At 41.0% G+C, this 13,483-nt stretch overlaps 1 protein-coding gene across 1 annotated transcript; it reads right to left on the reverse strand.

Moving 5' to 3' along the window:
- Window positions 1–22: 22 nt before the first annotated feature.
- PP2D1 (protein phosphatase 2C like domain containing 1) lies at window positions 23–10,521 on the reverse strand (the record flags this gene model as incomplete). The annotated part of the gene is made up of 3 exons (XM_081159204.1): window positions 23–878; window positions 8,238–9,301; window positions 10,490–10,521. 3 exons carry the CDS (start codon window positions 10,519–10,521, stop codon window positions 88–90), a joined length of 1,887 nt encoding a protein of 628 aa, XP_081015330.1. The 3' UTR covers window positions 23–87.
- Window positions 10,522–13,483: the final 2,962 nt, after the last annotated feature.

A 13,483-nucleotide genomic window follows, 5' to 3' on the forward strand; every position in this document is an offset into this window, starting at 1 on the left:
TTTGTGTGGTATTGATGTATTATCCTAATATCTGGTTCATTGAAGAGTTGTCTTTATATTTTTGTATTCTGGATAATCAGAACTTTTTTATCTCAGAAACTGATACTTACTTCCATTGAGAAGTATTACCATAACTGTAATGTTGTCTCTGGAGCCAGCCACTAAAGCAGCATTTACAAGTTCATGGCTGATATACTCAGCTGCAGCTTCATAGAAACCCTTGGTGCATATTTTTTCTTTTTCACTTGAATCTTTTGGCACACCATCTACATGGGTTGGTCTGTCAGTTTTTTTCTTACTGCAAGAATCACAGTTAGTCATTCCTGGTAGAAATGTTTGTGTATTTTTAGGGTCACGAGTGAAAGATTTAGAATATTTTGAATCAGACAAATTTTCTTTTGAATTTGTAGTTGACTCCCATTCTTCAGATTCACGCTGAAACAATGTGTGGATAGTACTTTTTGAATCATTGAATGGGAAAACCGGATCTTTGGATGATGAGAATATTTTGCAGATGGTAGAACAGTGTATGTCTTTATACGCTTGAAACATTGTTATTGTCAATGCAGTGACTTCCTTTTTATCCAGAACTTCCCAGAGTCCATTAGTAGCTAAGATAAGGAATTGACATAAGTCATCTATAGAGACAGAAATAGTTTGAGGTGCTGGAATAATGAATTGTTTCAGTTTGGGATTTCCATGAAATCCAAGTCCTCTTGTGGTTCTTATATGCCCTTCTAGGAGCCCATGTGGTTCATGTGAACTAATTACTGCTCCATTCTGAAGTACTCTTCTTCTTTCATGTACGTTTCTCACAGTGTGGTCTTTGGTTAAGTAAAAGCCTTTCCCATTTCTGCATAAGACTGCTTGCACATTACCTAAAAGATGATTGGAAAAAGTTGATCCTAGAGACTTAATAACCAATTGTATGAAAGTATGCGGTTAACTTTAATAATTCTGTTTCAATGCATAAACAAAGCAGGCCATTTGAAAGTATTTTTTAAATATATGTAATATTGGTATCATTGCATGATTTCAAATTTCAAAATGAGAGGCCAGTTCCTCATTTTAAAGCAATTTAGTGTTTAAAATACTACATTTAGTATTAAAATAACTAAAATTACAGATACTGAAAAATCAAATGTTTTATGAAACCGCTTCCAAATGTTTGTTACTTATTTTGTAGAGCCAAAAGTTGAACTTTTTTATAACCAACATATATTCCATAGAGCAGACATTTTTAAATGTTTAAATAAATGCCTTTTCGTTTAAAAACATAAACTTTGATATTTTTTTAAGTGGAATTTGATGATTTTGTGACTGGTAATGTTAAAAACTGAATATACAGCCCAGCCAGCATGGCTCAGTGGTTGAGCATTGACCCATGAACCAGGAGGTCACGGTTTGATTGCCCATCAGGGCACATGCCTGGATTGTGAGCTCCATCCCCAGAAGGGGGCGTGCAGGAGGCAGCCAATTAATGACTCTCTCATCATTGATATTTCTATCTCTCCATCCCAATCTCCCTTCCTCTCTGAAATCAATAAATAAAACAGCAACAACATACAGATGGGTATGGGTGATGAAAAAAAAATAGAATATGCCTGTTAGTGTCAGTCTTGTTAGCTTCCTGATGTGTCTGGCTAAAAAGAAAGTCACTTAGCCCTATGTATTATTAATGTATTAAATGGATAATAGCAAACATGAAATTAAACCCTTTGATTGTAAACTGAAATCTTAAAAGTTGATTATAGTTTGTTCATGGGTCAGATGAACCTGTTAGCATGTGCATCATTGAAATCTTAAGAAAATAAACAATACTCTGAATAGATTGAGGGATGGTTGTATTACCAATACTTCTTTGGTTTATAGAACTATTTGTTAGGAAAATTGATTCTTCCCAAGTTTTTAGGAACATAATTGTGTATTCAAGCATAGGCAATAGTTTTTCTTGATATGGAATCATTGATAAATGAATATTTAAATTCTGAGGTAGGATTAATGATGTTTGAATATTATACTGTTGAGTGAAAATTTACAATAGAATATTCTGGTTTCAGACATGGTGCTGAAATCAGAATTTTGTTGCTGTAGGTTTTCAAGTCTAATCTCCCAGTTTTATTTTTTAAATCCTCACCCGAGGATATGTTTTTAGTTGATTTTAGAGAGAGGAAAGGAGAGTGTGAGAAACATCAATCAGTTCCCTCCACTATGCACCCCAATCAGGGATCAAGCCTGCATCCTGGGTTTGTGCCCTGATTGGGAATCAAACCCGTGACCCCTGGATGTACAGGACATCACTCCAACCAACTGAGCCACACTGGCCAGGAAATGCCCCAATTTTTTAAGTAAAAGGAATTTAAGTTTCAGCAGACTGAGGTCCACAATCTAGTATTATTGGACAGAAAGAGCATAAGTTAGTGAAGGATTAGTATCAATAGGCATAGACTAAGCCTATTGGCTCATTTACATAATGATAATTGTGAAAATACTGAGCTAATGAATGGGACCGAAAGATGAAGATGTATATGGGAAATGTTTTGGAAACCTAAGAACTGTAAAAATGATAACCCTAATAATTGCATGCCTCCCTTTTTTTATAGTGCAGTTTATTAATATTAACATGTCTTTGCTGGTGATTATTTTGCTTAGGCTCTGCAGAGTTAGGTAAGTCAGTAAAGTAATTCTTGATTTTTGCTAATTGTAAATTATTACTGTACTGGGAAAGTAGCACACAAATTTGGCTGTAGTACTGCTCTAATTGTCACCATGCCTTCCTACAATAAACTGCCTTTGATGACCTGGGGAATCCTAACAGATAGATATGGACAGTTTTTTAAAAAAAAATTATTACTGTACCAGCAGAGCAGCATGGAATGATATTGAACAGGCCAACTGGGTAAACTGAATTTTTCTATGAGGACATAGTGAAATACCTCTTTTAAATTAAGTTTCTTTACGTGTGTACGTACACATAAATAGTGCACCCATAGCTCTGAAAACAGTACATACTTTGGCTCAGAATAGTCAAATGCACTGACTTCCCAAATGTTTATTTCTATGTCACAAGTCAAAGCCCATTCGGCAAAAGGAAAAAGCTTTGTTTCTGTACTTTGTGAATTGAAAAGAATTTAATACAATTATGTATTTAACAAGGGAAGGGTGGTAAACTGGTATTTCGATTCCAGTTGCCTCTTCAGAGAGCTTGGTGACATCGCCTAGCACTGCTCGTCTTTGTTAATTCCTGTGCTGCAGGGGGGAAAGGCCGTTCTGGCCGTTTTGTTCTCGTGTTACTATCTTCTAGAGGAAGGGACATTAAGTCCTGGTTGCAGGTTCTGCACTACCGTTGACCTGCTGTCTGACTCCGGGTGAGTTATTTTCTTTGGCAAATTATTCGTCCTGATAGGAAGGGAAATAGTGCCTCCTGAATAACTCGCTCCCTTACCGCGTGAGGGGTGCGGGAAGGAAGGGGAAGAAGGGAGTGCCTGGGATTGCTCCGCTGTCGCCTGTCCACGCGCAGCCAGGAAGCAGAGGGATGAGGAAGGTGTCGGCCCTGGAAGTGTTCCTGGGACAGATGAGAGTGGGGCGTGCGGTTCATCGTTTACTCCCGGACCTCGGGTGGCATGTGCTGCCAGCTGCAAGTGGGGTTGTTGAAGGCAGCTGGCGTTAGCTGAAAGAATAGTGGGAAATGAGGAAGACTGAGGAAGAGCGCGGTGGACCCGTGTGCCTGCAAAACGGGAGAGAGCGGGTCGCGACAGGGTGGACGGGAGAAGAGAGCAGCTGCCCAGGAAGGGCCTGCGACGGCTGGGGGGTGAGCTGCCCAGTGAATGCGAGGGCCCGATCGCAGGAGGCTGATGGACCTGGTCCTAAGAACTCAGATTCCTGGACGCAGCGTCAGCGACTCTCAGGAGCTGGAGAGCGCTGTGCAGAGGACAGCAGCAGGAGGAACAGGCTTACTGGAGGGCGGCGCTTAGAAGGAAGTGCGGGCCGCAGGAAGCCGGGAGCCTGGCGCGCTTGAACTTGAGTCCCTACTTTGTGCCTGTGTAACCTGCATGACCTCACCACCTGACTGACAGTTTTGCACCTGCAGTGTCTTTTGTCAAGGTTATTGTGAGAATTTAAGAAGGTACTTTAAAAACTAGACAATTGATGGTTTTCCTTCGTGTTCCATGGAGGGAAAACAGGCAAAGAAGCAATAAAAAAATAGCATAAGCAAAGAAAATTTAAACACACATGAAGCATACCAAAAATGGAAGCACAACAAACGCATGTAAATGACGTTAGGAAAACAACCCATAATCCGGTTTTTCTTCAGGACGCTAATTTTGGCAAAAGAGGCTGAACTTACGTGCGTGGACATCAGGCTTGACTTCCTACAGAAGGCATGAGAGCCTCACTGACATGGAGCTAACTTTCCCTGGATGTTCAACAGATCCCTTTGTTCGTTATGTAACATGTACATGCATGAAACTCATGTTCACAATCATACAGCTGGAGCCAAACGATACTTTACACATCAGTCAACTATCTGTTAAGTATTTGTTGAATGTTCTCTCAGAATCAAGTTTGCATGTATGTGACTCCACCACCAAGTTGGTCCTAAATCCAAAGAACAGTATTTTTATAAGAAACAAGAGACACACAGAAGAGTAAAAAGCCATGTGACAATGGAGGCAGAAATTAGAATTTGCAGCCAGGGGCCAAGAAGTGCCTGGAGGCACTAGAAGCTGAAAGAGGCAAGCATTTTTCCTTAGAGGCTTCAGAGGAAGCATGGCCTTGCCAACACCTTAATTTTAGGTTGCTGGACTCCAGAACTGTGAGAGAATGATTTTTGTTGTTTTAAGCCGCCAAGTTTGTGGTAATTTGTATGGCAGTCCTACGAAAATAGAGCATCAGGCATGCAAACAAGCAGGGTATTTACTATCCGCAATAAAATGGGGGGGGAGGGGAAGTCAATTGAAACTAAGAATTGACACAGATGTTGGGATTAGTAGGCAAGAACATTAAAAGTTATAACTGCACACCATATGTTTAAAAAGTTAAGTACAGACACAGAAGATAATTTTTAAAATGCAAACTTCTAAAGGTAAAAAATATGTTAGTCCTGGCTGGTGTGGCTCAGTTGGTTGGAGTGTTGACCCATACACTGAAAGGTCAGGGCACATACCCAAAAAGCAGGTTCCATCTCCACTTGGGGCACATAGGGGAGGCAGCCAATCAATGTTTCTCTCGTATCGGTGCTTCTCTTCCTCTCTCTAAAATCAATAGAAAACATGTCCTTGGGTGAGGCTTAAATAAATAAAATTTAAAAAAAAATAGTGTTAAAAGATGAAAAAATGTGATTAATGGCAAATTAAACACTGCAGAAGAAAAAATTAGTGATTTTGAAGATGGCAATAAAAACTTTAAAACAGCATAGAGAAAGGAAAGTTTTTAAAAATGGAAAGCATTATGGAGATTTTGGACAATTTCAATTGTCCTAAGGTACATAATTGAAATTCCTTAGGGATAGGAGAAAGCTGAGGAGAAAAAAAAAATTGAGGTACATCACAACCAATTTTGTTTAAAACCAATGATAAAACTTTTAAACCATTGGGGGATGGGGAGGTGGGATGTGCATATTATAGACAGGAATAGTGATAATAGCAGATTTCTCATCATAAACAATGCAAGCCAGAAAGACCCAGCAATTCCACTTCTGGGAATATACCAGAAGAAACCGGAAACACTAATTTGAAAGACTGTATGCACCCCTGTGTTCATTGCAGGGTTATTTACAATAGACAAGATTTTGAAACAGCCCAAGTGCCCGTCAGTAGATGAGTGGATAAAAAAGCTGTGGGGCATTTACACAAAGGAATACTATGCAGCTGTAAAGAAGGAACTCTTACCCTTTGTGACAGTATGGATCAGGGACCTGGAGAGTGTTATGCTAAGTGAAATAACCCAGTCAGAGAAAGACAAGTACCATATGATTTTGTTTATATGTGGAATCTAATAAACTAAAAATAGAAACAATCACAGAGAACAGACTGACAGATGTCAGGAGTGAGGTTGGGGATCTGGGTGAAAAAGATGAAAGTATTAAGCAAAAAAAAACACCAAAAAACTCAGACACAGAAAAAAATAAAATAAAAAATGCCTTCACAGCAAGAACGAAAGGGGGGAAAATACAGGCCAGAAGACAGTGGAACAATATTTTTAACACACTAAAAAGAAAAAAACCTGTCAATCTAGAATTCTATACCAAATAGACACAACTTTGAAAAACAAAAGTGTAGAGTCTTAAGAATTTATCACCAGAAGACACATTAAAAAAACTTTTAGAATAAGTTTTTCAAGCAGAAGGAATATAATACCAGATAGATGTACATCTACAAAAATGAATAAAGAGCATTGGGAATAACTACATGGGTAAATACAGGGTGTCCCCCAAAAATTGTATATACATTTTAACAGCTGGTGCTATTACATTTTGAAAATGAAATGTATTTTAATAAACACTGCCTTTAAAATTATTCAAAGTATGTGTACATTTTTTGGGACACCAGGCATATCGATTTGTCTTACTGAAATCTATTTTTAAAAAAACTGAATGCTTAAACAAAAGAATGTTATATATACTATATTGTTAAAATAACAATACTCAAATTGGTCTGCAGAATCAACAGTCTTTATCAAAATATCAAATATTTTTGAGAAATTGACAAGCTTATCTTGAAATTCCTCATAATCCTACAAGGAATAAAGTAATTAAAGAGCACCAAGAAAAATTATACAATGCAATATAAATGAGAAGTGCTAAGAACAAATCAGGAATGTCATTTAGGAAGTATCTTTTTTCACATGCATGCAATCACTTATTTAATGGCCTCATCATTGCCCTCATGTTTCATTATAATTCCAGAGTTGTGATGACACTGGTATTTTATAAATTTCAAACAAGGTAAATGAATTCCCTTGCTATAATTATAGGCCTCGTTTTATAAAATAATTATGTTTTTGATAAATTTGTATGAACATTTATTTTTTTTATAGCTCGCTTAAATTATTTCTTTTTAGGAACACTTTTGTAGCATAAGTCATAACCTCCTTGTCACAAGTTGAATATTTTTCCCTATATTTTCGTTTCTGTTAAAATAAAGGATGCCTAAATAAAACAGTGTAACACAATTATACAAGCCTCAAAATGCTCAACCTGGAGATTAGAACAAACCAAACAGCAGTGAGCCTCGAAATAGTGAATCATGAAGTAAACTAGACATTTAATGATCTTATCTACTTGACTATCTCGTAATGTCTCCTTTAATTTTACAAGAACCCTAATATCTAATAATATTTCCAATAAAGGTCTCAAGCCCAGGAATATGGGACAGTTCCCAGATGGGGTCTGAAATCTGAAAACTCTCCACCCGATGAAGTAGGCCTGCTCTGAAGAGCTTTGGGACCTCAGTGTAGAGCCTGAGAAATGACAATGACTTGGAGGAAATTGGCATTGCCCTTGGCTCTAGGTATTGCTTAATCTGGAGTTCTCATTTTGGGCTCAGAACCAGAGCTAGAACCCTAGTTAAACATCTCATGAAACTCGTCATGTAACTCAGGTTCACTTTGTTAAAACTATTGTACTCCTGGGTTTTCATTTTGGCAAGCTCCTAAACTGAACTTGAGCCCTGAAGGTCAAAAGAATAGCTTCCTGAAATAAAATTAAAAGAGTACACTAAATATTTGAGAAAACATGACCATAAAATTGAGGCATAAACGATTGTTTTCTCTAAGATGAAATTGATGCTACTTGGCCAGCGAGCACAGAGTGGCCTATTGCAAATGTATTAATTATCCAAATAACCAACCAATGGACCGGCTGAACAATTACATTAACACTATTCAAAGAGTTTTCCATTCTGAAAAAGAGAAGTGTGAGAAACGTTTTTTGTTTCATTCAGATCTAAACAAATGTAATGTATTTGCTTTCCCTTTACTAACAGCTGTATTGCTACCCACTTAGAAAATTTAAGGTTTCAGTTACATTATTTCATATATGTGCCTCCTTGGAAAATAATTACAGTTATTTGTGTGCCTGCAATCTGCATTTAAACTAGTTATTGGTCGTTTCTTAAATTGGTTAGTGCCATTTTTTGGCATTAATAAGTCACTAAATAATTCTGGAAGCATGCGAGGTTTTGCTGTCAGGAATAAAAAATGTTAAGATGTAACCTGGAGCCATTCAGCACACCTACCAGTGTTTGCAATATGCAGTTCTCCAGAAAGTATCTGTGGCATCCTCTGGGAAGGGAACCTCTCTTCCCAACCAGCATTATCATCAATTCTCTGATTCCTCTTGGCAGGGGGCCTCTTAATTTTGCCTTCCAGTAGACAGGTAACTGCAGAACAGCCACTCCATCGAACCCTGGACACCTCATTCCTTCCCAGACGTAAAAGCCTATCCATTCTCCAAAACGCATTGGCAAAGGCTTTGTGCAGGTTCTCAAGCTCGTGCCCCGGCTCTTGCGTTTGTTTCTTTAACGAGAACAGGTTTTCTGCAGCTGTGTATTCTTCCCTAAACACCGTGGAGAAGGAACTGATTAACGTCTGCTCCTCGGGGGTCATCTGGTAGGAAGGGTCAAACCTGGAAAGCTGGTGGAGAAGCAGCACCGGGAGTTCCGCGGACGCGAAGTCCGCTGCCGAGGCGCCGTGGTGCCCGTCGAACAAACCGAAGAAGCACACGTTGGGCTTATTGCCGAAGTCACTCACTACGGTGAACCGGTCGTTCATATCCAGCTTCCAGGTAGAGTTCCTGTCGTCACAAACGGCCACCGCTTTAACTAACACGTGGCAGATTGGGGGCGAATGGGTGGAGCTGCACTGAACGTTGTCAGTAATCTTATAGTATGCTGGCATTTGTTTCTTCCAAAGTAGTTCGAAAGCGTTATTCGTGTTCTGTAGGACTTTTTCAGTAAATGTCAAAGATGACAACAGCTTAGTAATTATCGACTGTCTCTGGGCCGCAATCACGGAGCGCGCGCCTTTAGTTCCACTCGCCCACTTGAGGCCCAGTGTGTGCAGAGCCAGGTGCTGCTTTCTGTGCAGGAAAATCCCAGGTAGGTCAACTTCCTGCTTGCACAGGGAGCAGGGAAATGTGATGCCTTGGCTACAGATCTGCTGCCCTTGAGAGCCTCCAGAGTCTCTTTGTCCCTCCTTCGTCTTCTTCCTAAAGTGCTTTCTTTTCCATAAAACTGGGAAGTCCTCTTCGGAATCCAATCCTGTTTTCCTCGTTTTCCATTTCCTTGCTCTCCAGAACACTCTGCAAGCAGGAGGAAAGGTATTTACATGCCAGGAGCAACGCCACGAAGATCTTTTCCAGCAGACCCTTATCTTTGCAACTTGCTTTGGTTCCCCGTGATTTTTTACAGGCCTGGGAATGAACATTCTGATGCATCTTTCTGTGATTCCCCCCAACACACACAATTGGTGATCGTGCGTGGTTGGGGAAGACGCACAGACGGGTAAGGCTTGTGTCCTGCCCTCGGAGCTACAGGGGAGGAATTTGCTGTCCTGTCCATATGCTCACACACAGGATTAAACAGGTCAGATGGAGCTCAGGACAGAGTCCCGTGGCAGTGCCCGACCAGGGGCCTAACCCTTCATCTACCTTATGAGACCTGAGAAGCATCTACCTTATGAGATTTAGAAAAACTCCCAGTTGAAAGAAACCGGGAAGGAGTCCAAAGGAAATCCAAGGGAAATACCAGTTAGCAGCAGCAGGAGGAAGACCCAGCGTAGGAAATGGAAGGAAAGGTAAGTCAGAGAAATAGAAAGAGAGAATGGACAATGGCAAAGATTTTAAGCTCTTCTGACCAAAATGTATATTACATATTTTAATTGCTATTATTTGGTAATATGCAGGTGAAGGATACAGTTTTTCTGAGGCTTGATGAGCTGTTGGAACAATATGTAAGACACCCTAATATTATTTTTTCACCTCGACTCCATCCTTTATATCAGAACTTCAGTTTTCAGTACATAGGGGAGAGCCATAACACAGCTCTCTCACATGGAGCCGTTCTTAGAATATAATGTGTCATTTCTATGCTCACTCAGTGATTCGTTGATTCAACAAATACTTGAGTATCTACAATATGCCAGGTACTATTTTATTTTCTGGGGATACAGCAGTGAACAAAATAGGCACAGACTGAGAAGCAGCTCCTAGTCTGATACGAAAGACAGAGAATCAATAAAGGGCGCCCGTGAACATTTAATAGCAGACAGAGGTGCGTACTATGGTGAAAACTACAGCAGATTCAGGGTGCAGAGAGGAATGGCAGCCCTGTTTAGTATAAGGTAGTCAGGAAGATATCCTGTCACGTCCAGAGTCTAACGGGGAGCCACGGTTTCACTTGATTACTAAGAAAGTGGAGGAAAGAGACTAGTGCAAATATCATTGTCCATTGGTTACATTTGTTACTCAGTAAAAATGAAGGACACTTACCTGCAAGCCGAATTTTCATGTTCCTTTGACATGGTTACCTTGCTTTGCCCTCCCTCTGCTACCTCTCCCCAGCCCCTGTTCCTCCAGCTCGGGTGGTGATGGCGGTGGCGGTCATGGAGGGTGGTGGTGTGGAGGCGATGGCCCTGGGGGGTTCCACGGACTCGGTGGTGCCACCTCTCTGTGTGGAATGTCCACTACATCACCTGGAACCTCCGTCAGGCTCACTCTATGAGTTAAGCAGTCAGGTCACAAATTGTATTAACAAACTACTCCTTGAAAGTTCTGAAAGAAGGATTATTCATGAAATAGACTCCCATATGCCTGCTTAATGAGGTAAAAACAAAATAAGTGGTGTGACTATCAAGTAAATTTTTTCTTTCTTTCTTGTAAGTCGTCGTCCTTTCAAAATAGTGATTCCAGGAGGCTCTTCTTAATATACAAGCCAGCTGCCTTCCCACTGACACATCCCTCAGGGTGTCTCAGGCCATCTCCCTAGGACGACGCCCCCTCCCACCTGCCCTGCAGAGACTGCCCAATCCACCTTGCTGTTCCAAGTCAATGAAAGTTATAGACCTTTTTTGGACATTTTGTTTCACTCCTGGCCAATATCTTCAGTCTTTAGGTGCTTAATCTACAGCTGCATTGCACTCTCTCACCCCAGGCTAGATTAGAACTAGATCCTGAACCAGCTTGCTTGCACGCTGAAGAAATTTAGACAAGCTCAAGCTCTTACTGGACACCTCCAAGGGGATGAATCACAGTCGCCTCAAAGTTAATATGTGCAAAATGCAATTCATGACCTTTGCTCCAGAATCTTCCCCAACCATTAGCCTGGGTAGGCTGGAAACTATTTCTCAGAAACCCTTCCCTGTGTGGTTCCAGGTTAGAGTTGGCCAAGAAAGGCATTTGGGAGCACTGCATCTGAATGCCATCAAAGCTCAGTGAGATGACCCACAGATGCCGAGGTGCCTGGTGGGTTGCAGCTGGTTCTTGCTCCCTCTGCTCTGCATTCAGCTCTTCCTCCTGACTGCCGACCCAGTTGACCAACAGCAGCCCTAGATCCATCAGCAGAGGCCTGCCTTTGCACCCACCAAGGCAAATGTTTCCTTTAGACTTCTCCATCTGCCTCCCCTTTGTGGTCCTACTTTTGGTAGCTGGGCGTCCTTGGCTTCTCAGACTAACTGGTTGGGGACTTCGCTGGTCCTCCAGCTCCCCTCCCCTGATGTCCAATTGCCCAGCTCCTCCTACAAACTATGCAAGGTCTAACTGCAACAATGAATTCTATATTCCATAATTCTTAAGGTTCAGCGTTCCTAATTGAACCCTAACTGAAACAGGCACCACCACCACCACCCTGGCCTCCCTTTCAGGATACATGTGTTAATCATTAAGGCCCATTGGATCTCTCTCTTCAATACCCCTCTAATCACCCCCTTGCCTCCTTCCCCTCTGCTATCACTGTTTCAGGGCACCAGACTATTTTGCCTGACTTACTGCACTAGCCTCTAGCTACTCCACCCACATGCAGCCTGCTCCCTCTCAGTGAGTTCCCCTTGGAGCAGCAGACGTGATCCAGCAGCTTGAGGCCTCTGATGGCTCCCCCTGGTTCCTGAGATAAGCTCCTTAATGTGTTTGGCAGATCTCGGCCTCCTTGGCTTCTACCAACCTCTCATCATTGCCCCCTCACCCCATGCCGACACCGTGCAGGGACATTAAACAAATCTTCAGTCTGGTAGGAAAAGCTATGTGATGCTTTAAATCTGAATGTCTTATTATTCGGTTGCTTTTTAATTCACACCACGGACGCCTGTGCTGCATATTAATTTCCAGCAGCTGCCTCATCCCCATGCCACTGTGAGTGTGGGAAGGACCGAGGCGTCTCCTTCAAGCAAGTGCCAAGTCTCCTGTGGCCTCCAGCTCCCTGGGGTGGGGCATCTTGCGGGGCGGCTCTGGTGCTCATATCTCACCTCCACATGCAGCCCTCAGGCTGGGTGGTGATTAAGGTAGTAGGAAAACCCCCTCACAGAAGTTAACCAGTGACTTTATGCCCCCTTCTTTCCAGAGAAAACATATTCCATATGAAACTCTCCCCAGTGGAGAAGGTGGGTGTATCTTCACATGAGTTCTCAGCAATCTCTTTTCTTCCTAGGTGTATTTGTTGTCAGTTAATTTTATTTATTTTACTCATTGATTACTTTATCGGTGTTGTTATATTGACTTAAAAACATGTTGCATTTTTATTTATATATTTGATGCCCAGTTAATGCATTCTCCTTTTATTATGTTTAAACAATAAAGAAGCATGGAGAGGAAAAGCAGAGGTCTCCCTTCCCTCCAGGTAGCCACTGCCAAAAATCAGGGGTGTATTGTTCTAGACTGGTTTCTCTTTTCATACATACATGAAAATGTGGACACAATCTGTTTTCAGATTTAGGTTTAATTTGCATACAGCCAACTGCACAAATTCTAAATGTACAGCTCAATGAATTTTTATATAAGAATATACCGGTAAACTCCATTACATCTTGTTTTCTGTATTTTTTAAATTAACTTGGCAACATAATCATAATATTATTCTGTAAATGTTATTTGTCACTAGTATGGGGAGGGGAGTTTTTAGGTTAGCACTTATCACCTACACTATTCTTTTTAACTGCTGTATTATATTCTTTGTAAATGTAAAGATGTAACATAGATTACTTAGCAATTTATGTATAATAATGGAAATGATTTTTTTATTATAATAACATTACAATGAGCATGAACACATGTGTACAAGCCCCTTTGGTTACATGCTGGTGCTCTTTGGACGTCCAAGCCACAGAAAGTCTGCACGCCCAATGGAAGGAGAAAGGGCTCAGGCACAGGCAGGCTGGGCTCTAACCCTGCTTGCTGCTGACTTGCTGGTGCTTTTAGATTATTTAGCCCAGTGTGGGCCACAATTTTGTCAGCTGTGAAATAGAGATAACAACAGTAACTTTGCTGGACTGGTGT

The sequence above is a fragment of the Miniopterus schreibersii genome (genome assembly GCF_964146895.1).
Source record: "Miniopterus schreibersii genome assembly, chromosome: 15".
Lineage (NCBI taxonomy): Eukaryota > Metazoa > Chordata > Mammalia > Chiroptera > Miniopteridae > Miniopterus > Miniopterus schreibersii.